Source organism: Vicia villosa, linkage group LG6 (assembly GCF_029867415.1).
Source record: "Vicia villosa cultivar HV-30 ecotype Madison, WI linkage group LG6, Vvil1.0, whole genome shotgun sequence".
NCBI classification, from domain to species: domain Eukaryota; kingdom Viridiplantae; phylum Streptophyta; class Magnoliopsida; order Fabales; family Fabaceae; genus Vicia; species Vicia villosa.
This window is the reverse complement of record NC_081185.1, coordinates 68,076,636-68,084,328: the sequence shown is the minus strand read 5'-3', so window position 1 is coordinate 68,084,328 and position 7,693 is coordinate 68,076,636. Positions and strand designations below refer to the sequence as shown.

Here is a 7,693-nt window from a genome sequence, read left to right as displayed (position 1 = left end):
GAGTACCACATTGTCTCAAGCAAAATTCATATACATTGTTATCATCAAAACTAAGAATATTGATCAGAACAAATCTTGTTCTAACAATACTCTTGGAGAAGAATAAGGAATTGCATTCCCAAATAAATAATGACTCTTAAGTGTGTGTGTGTGTGTGTGTGAGAGAAGGAAACTAACGGACCAAGTTAGTTGGAGTGAGAAGTTGCAAGGTTGAAGGATGGATTTCTCCTAGAGAACTTAAACAAACTCAAGTGCACTCGAGTATACTAAGAGGAAGCAACATACACTAAGTTGATTGCCTCGGGCCACACATAGAGAAAAATTGGCAAAATGTTTCAATGATGGGAAATCATTTAATGTGTATGTTCCCCACTACTTTTGCAACCAATTCAAAACTTTTCCACTTCTCTCCAAGAGCGAACATCATTACCAGAGGCCGACCAAAAATTCGAAGACTTCCTTAGGGAACCTTCGCCCAGCAAGCTTTGGAGGAAATTGTTTTGAGTTGACCAAAAGCCCAAAGCCAAGGCCCAACCTAATGCAACTTCAATCCAAACAACCCAACGTATAAAAGCCATCACACATGATGTTCAAGGTACACTTTTCTGATACCCATTTTTAAACTAATTCATCTTTAATTATGAACTGACTTAGGCATTGGAGTGATAACCTTGCAGGTCCACGTCGCGCCACCACATCAAAGATCAACACCACCAATTTAGGATCCCTCACCATCAATACACACGAATTCTGATTCCATGATGGAATAACTACTTTGACACTTACTCTCTAATTTCTAAACTGACTAATATCAAAACTGTGTTTGCATTGTCTTCTCTTAATACCTGAACATTACATCAATTAGATGTAAGTAATGTATTTTGGCATGGTGAGCTTCAAGACGATGTATACATGATTGCTCCTCTTAGTGTTACTAATACTAAATCCAACCAAGTATGTAAACTTGTTAAATCACTATATAAGCTTAAACATGCTAGTAGAAGATGGCATTAGAGACTCACAACATTCCTTATACAATTCAGATACAAGCAAATTAATATTGATAATTCGTTGTTTGTCATAAACTCATCATCCTAATTTACAATTCTATTAGTTTATGTAGAAGATATGACAATCATTGACAATAATCTTGATGAGATCAAATCAATTAAAGCAACTACGTATAATTCCTTCAAGAACAAAAACCTAGGTCAGTTGAAGTATTCTCTTGGTATTGAAGTGACACATTTAAAGGAAAGACATATTCTTATTCAAAGAAAATATTACTCAAAAATTTAAAATTTACTGGTTTAAGAATGTGTCATGATCCCAAGAAAAATTATGACTAAAAAGTTTTCTACTTAATTATAATTTTAGTTTCCTTATTTTAACTAACTTACCCTTTTAAAAAATGTATCATGATTCCTTAAAAAAAAAGAATTATGGCTACAAAGTTTTTGGCATAATTATAATTTTAGTTTCTTTATTTTAACTAACTCATGAAATTAGTCCAAAATAAAAGATAAAAACCGTAATTAGCTGAAAATATATCTAAAAAAACCAAAAACTATATTAAGATGAAGCCTAGAAATAAAGTACATTGTTCAGATAATTTAGGGACCTATAAATCTTGAATATTCTATCTCTTTCTATATTGAAATCATAGCACGAGAGTCCTTCTCATCCAATCTAATTGCAGGATACGCGATGTTTACATTCCGACAGTAGTGGTCTCAACACACCAACATTTTCAACATACGTGTAAGCATACTATTGCTCACTAGTGAAGAGGGTTACTATCCTGTTTCAACCCCAATTCGGTTACACAGTTTAAGAATTCTAAAATTGTTACACGATTTATAGACTTCTTTGTCATGCACAACTAATACCAAAGGGTAAACTATGATACACGAACTCTTTGAACAGGCCATCTCAATTTTTTCGGGAGTGGCCTAAAAATTAGTCATAGTTTAATTATAATAAAATAAATAGAGGTCTTATTTAATTATATTTTAATTATTATAAATATTTTATGAGGTCTTATTTAATTTTAAATTAATTGTGACAAATTTCAGATCCTACGCAATAATCTGCCTTATATATCTTCAAAGACAGTTTTATCTTCAAACACGACTCTAACATTGACATGACAAAAGCAATAAAAATTTTAAAAAATAAATAAATTAAACATAATAATAAATATGAGTGTAGGTGTCCGAAAAAGACACGGACACTCATATTTTCAAAATTGTTTCTGCTACATATAGTTAAATAGTAAGAAATATGTATATGAACTGTGAATTTTTCTCAAATATACCACCTTTTTTTTATTTAAATACTAAATTACCATTCATTTTTCCATAAATACCAAAAAACCATCTTTTCAAATAAAAAATAGTAAAATTATAAAGACGGATCCACCTGTTTTATATTTGTTTATACTTTATTTTTTTGCGGATTTTCCTACATAAATGTTTCTTAAATTAGCTACAAACTTATCTACGAATATTATTAAAACTATATTTAGAAAAATTATATTTTTGTGAAATGCGCCTGTAACTCTATAAGAATATATTTTTGCAGGTAAAGACCACAAATAAAATCCGCAAGAAAATCCATATTTACTAAGGAAAAAATTATAAAAAAGTAGGTCTGCCAAAGCATTGGACGGACCTTTCCTTATAAAATTTTAATTTCTTGAAAACATTGTAGGTTAGGAAAATGTGAGGAAAGTATGGTATATTAGGAAATAATTTGTGAAAAGATGGTAGTTTGGAGAAAAACTCTATGAAATGTAGCTAGAGCAAGTACTTATATTACTAAATTTGGAAAAAGTATCTTTAAATTGGTTAATGAACAGATTTTCTAAAACTACACGTCTTTCCTTTATGTTACTATATGGTGAAAAAAAATAAAGTTGAAAGATTTGTAAGATCTCTTTTTGTTGTTACTTTTCCCCTTCAACTTGTCCTCTCAATGATGGCTTTTATTGGTCTATGTCTTTAAAACAACCTATAACCCCAAAAACAAAATCCTAAAACTCTCATTCCTCCTAAGTAGACAGTCTTCATACGCATTCTCATAGCAATAGTTGACTTAGTCACTCACAAAAATAACTTGTATAAATTCAGCCCAATATCGAGAATCAACAAAGCACAAAACAATAAAAATGAGTTTCTATGTACAACATAACATTCTATTCCTTAAAGGCTTCATCACCTTGTTCCTAAGTTGTATTATTGCCACAAGGTTTAACTTTTGTCTTTCCAATTCCAACATCCCTTTTTCATTACAAACACTTTCACTTGAACTTCAAGGACATATGAGTTTTGATGAAACTACTCTTAACAAAGCATCAACAGATTTTGGTAACAGGTACCAATATCATCCGGCTGCTGTTCTGCATCCGAATTCGGTTTCAGATATTGCAACCACAATAAAGCATGTTTTTCATATGGGGCCTAGCTCTCACCTCACTGTTGCAGCGAGAGGACATGGACATTCACTTCAAGGACAATCACAAACTCAGGGGGGAGTTGTGATCAAAATGGAATCACTCAAAGAAAGTGAAATGCAGGTACATGTTGGGAACTTTCCTCCATATGTGGATGTCTCAGGTGGTGAGTTGTGGATAAATATATTGCATGAGACTCTGAGATATGGGCTGGCACCAAGATCATGGACAGATTATTTGCATCTAACTGTTGGTGGAACTCTCTCCAATGCTGGTGTTAGTGGACAAGCGTTTAAGCATGGTCCTCAGATTAGTAATGTTCAGCAGCTTCAGATTGTTACAGGTTTGTATCTAACTGTTCTGATTTAAGAAAATGCTTTTTTTTTTTTAAGTTATTTTTCTTATCTTTTGTTTGGTGAATGAATGCAGGGACAGGGGAGGTGGTAAACTGTTCTGAGGAGAAAAACCAAGAACTCTTTCACAGTGTTCTTGGAGGACTTGGCCAATTCGGCATTATAACTCAAGCAAGAATTCTGCTTGAGGAAGCACCTTCTATGGTAATTGATTAATGACTAATTGATACAAAATTACAATAAGCAAACTCTTTTAATTTTGCTTTATGTTTTATAACTAACATTTGTATTGTTTTATTTGCAACAGGTAAAATGGATTAGAGTGCTATATTCAGATTTCGAAGCATTCACTAGAGACCAAGAGAGATTAATATCTGATGAAAATGCATTTGATTACATTGAAGGATTTGTTATAATAAATAGAACCGGTCTGCTAAATAACTGGAGATCATCTTTCAACCCACAAGATCCAATTCAAGCCAGTCATTTCAACTCAGATGGAAAAACTCTCTTCTGCCTAGAATTAGCTAAATACATCAACTTTCAATCAATGGATATAGTAAATCAGGTGGGTCACCGACAACTCAATCTAAACATCTGATACATTTGATCGTACATGATAAGTGGGGACAATCCTCACCTTACAAGTTAGTTTTGTGAGATTGAGTTAAACTTAACCATAATTATAACACGACTGGTTCAAAACCCGTTAGATCACCTGCTATTAGCTTTCTGTATGGGACACATAATCCTAATTTTACAAAACCTTTTATTATATATGGGCTTTGCTTACAAAAACTTTTTCTCACCCGTTCTGATTCTTTTTTCAAATGCAGGAAGTGGAGAGACATTTGTCGGATTTAAACTATATCCAATCAACCCTTTTTGTAACAGAAGTCACATATGTAGAATTCTTAGACAGAGTCCATGTATCTGAGATGAAATTGCGTTCAAAAGGGTTGTGGGATGTTCCACATCCATGGCTCAATCTTTTTATACCAAAAAGCAAAATACACAGTTTTGCACAAGCTGTCTTTGGGAATATCCTAACACAAACAAGCAATGGCCCTGTCCTTATCTACCCAGCAAACAAATCAAAGTAGGTATCTTTTAGCCTTCAATACTTGGAAAAATAATTACTTTTACTTAATTGAATGATTATATTTGTTGTTTGCAGGTGGGACAATAGAAGTTCAGTTGTTATTCCAGATGAAGATATTTTCTACTTGGTGGCATTTCTTACATCCGCAGTACCATCTTCAAATGGAAGTGATGGATTAGAACACATACTAAGTCAGAATAAAAGAATTTTAGAGTACTGTGAAAGAGAAAATCTTGGAGTAAAGCAATATTTGCCACACTATAATATAGAACAGGAGTGGAGGGCCCATTTTGGTACTCAATGGGAGACTTTTAGGCAAAGAAAATTAGTTTATGACCCTTTTGCAATACTTGCTCCTGGCCAAAGAATATTTCAAAAAACAATAACTACATCGTCACTTTAGATAGGTTCCAAATTCTATTATTTATTATCATTATTGATGTGAAAAAATGAAAATTTCTCTTATGGCACATGTGACATATGAAAAATGCTATATGTTTGTTTATAGAGGTTTGGATATAAACCACACAAATTGGAAAGAAGCAGAACCATTGATGGTGTACAGGAAAATGAATGAAAAGGAGATTTATAAAATTATGAGTTGTTAGATTTGTTTGTCTGACAAGTAAACTAGGAATTATGTCTACTTGTCATTGTTGAATTGGATATTGATGTGAACATTTTATTACAAAGCAGCATATACTTTGATGAATTGCTCAACAAAAGAGACCAAATATTTCGGGCTTTACTTATTAGTTTAGGGTATAAATAGGGCTTATAAATATTACTCCCTCGTCTGACATTATAAGTTGTTTTAGAGAAAAAAAAATTGTCCCAAATTATAAGTTACTTTCCATTTCCAATGTAATTTTAATATTTTTTTAAAAAAATATTTCCTCTCCCATTTATCACTCTTTCTTTTTTATACTCTTTTAATTTCGTTTTTCAATGTCATTATTAAAAGATATTTTTGTAAAGTTATACATCATTTCACTTTCTCATAAAATAATAATTGCATTTCTTAATTCGTATGAAATGTCGAAAACGTCTTATAATTTGTGACAGTATACGTCAATGTTGTGAACATATCCCTATTTTATCATCTTCTCAGCGGCCAAATTTAAGCAAGAATTATTTAAATAAAGATGTTATATATGCTAGAAAAAAATATTTTTTAATATTACTGAAAAATGATATAAAATGGATATGACTTATATGACGGGTCGATTCAAACATAAAGCGACTCAAACTTATTGATTTTGGATCAGAGACGTAAGTTGGATGGTATTTGCATATACTTTAACACTTAAGTTGGAGGATATCTTCTTTACTCCTCGCAAAAAAAGTTGGATAGTTTACTTTCAATAAATCATATGATATAATTTAATTTTAACATGTTTAATTATTTATTAAATAATACCATTATTTATTGTTTTCAAAATATTTTACAACAAAAATAATCTTACGCAACTTTTTGAATTGGATAGATAAGAATTAACTGCGATAAAAAAGTAAAAGGTATTAAGATAGATGTTGTTTATCTTTCTACATAATATGTAATAACAACACTCGTATCCCTATCACGCTTTATTGACTAGCTTCCTTTCTTATGCATTAGGACTAGCTTCCTTCCTTTTTTTTAATACTTATTTTTTATTTAATTATAAAATGTTGTCTTTTTATATTTGCACTCTATGCAGTGAGGCAAGATTTTTATCTGCTCATAGGACTGAGTTACTCAATTTGGTGATAGAAATGAATTTCATTAAGAGGATTTCTTACCCCACCCCTTGGGGGCTCTTTTGCACCATGAGCGCTTCCAAAATTAGTCATTTGCTTTCGGAGATGTATTTCTGGACGAAACTTTTTTTACTCAAAGTCAAAATTTTTCGGAGCTACATTTACATAATATGTCCATATGCATATTTATAGAAGAAAAATAGAAACAGAATACCAGAAAATCAACATTGCAATGATAACATCAACTTTCATAAAATAAAATTGGTATTACATTGATTATATTTCTACATAAAATTAAATATTACATTTCAATAGCCCGGTGGACGCTTGCACATCTCTAAGATTTGCTCTATCGTTCTTCGTATCGTCGCTATCAACTCGAGCGCGATTTTCCTTTGTGTTAATTCTCTGAATTTTGTAATTGGCATTTATGTTTGGCTAAACTATAACAGCAACAATATGTATCATTGGATGTAAAACTTGCAAATAGAAAATAGGTACAAAACATAACAGGTACATTAAGAAGATGTCCTATGAGATGTTGGAACATGTTCTAGAATAACATGTCCAATGGAACAGCTGTTAACATCGTGCCTGTTGAGTTGGATTAATGAGATTCAGTTTCAATGTAATCATTATACAGAATATTCTCTAAATATTATGCAAATCATATAAGGCGTTATATGTTTTAAAGGTTAGAAGAATCAATCAGAATATTTGAAGATTATATAGTTTCTAAATATGGAGATATTCTTGGAAAGTGAAAGATTTAAGACCTTAATTATAGCAGAAGTTACTGCTATATTGTAACATCGATTTAGCTGTGATTGAAAGCCCAAATCTAGTTGGGTGTAGGTTATAAATAGAAGAATTTGTAACCTAGAAATCAAGCCAGCCAAGAATAGAAAAGATAAAATCATTAGGGCTAGGTTAAGTGAACCTCCCGGTTGTGGGAAGGTCATTGTATTCCTCGAAGCCTGTAGGCAAGAGGAGTATGTATTGTTCTTGGAGGAAGCTTTGAAGTAACTCCAAGTTGTTGTTCAT

General features: G+C 31.8%; 1 protein-coding gene across 1 annotated transcript; it reads left to right on the top strand.

The window, feature by feature from the left end:
- Positions 1 to 3,052: 3,052 nt before the first annotated feature.
- LOC131611622 (cytokinin dehydrogenase 6-like) lies at positions 3,053 to 5,503 on the top strand. The gene is made up of 5 exons (XM_058883559.1): positions 3,053 to 3,797; positions 3,884 to 4,011; positions 4,115 to 4,375; positions 4,644 to 4,906; positions 4,985 to 5,503. Exons 1-5 carry the CDS (start codon positions 3,170 to 3,172, stop codon positions 5,310 to 5,312), a joined length of 1,608 nt encoding a protein of 535 aa, XP_058739542.1. The 5' UTR covers positions 3,053 to 3,169; the 3' UTR covers positions 5,313 to 5,503.
- Positions 5,504 to 7,693: the final 2,190 nt, after the last annotated feature.

Coding starts and splice junctions, on each gene's coding strand:
- LOC131611622 (XM_058883559.1), top strand. CDS start 3,170: ATGAGTTTCTATGTACAACATAACATTCTATTCCTTAAAGGCTTCATC. Junction 4,012..4,114: donor TTGAGGAAGCACCTTCTATG/GTAATTGATTAA, acceptor TATTTGCAACAG/GTAAAATGGATTAGAGTGCT. Junction 4,907..4,984: donor TACCCAGCAAACAAATCAAA/GTAGGTATCTTT, acceptor TGTTGTTTGCAG/GTGGGACAATAGAAGTTCAG.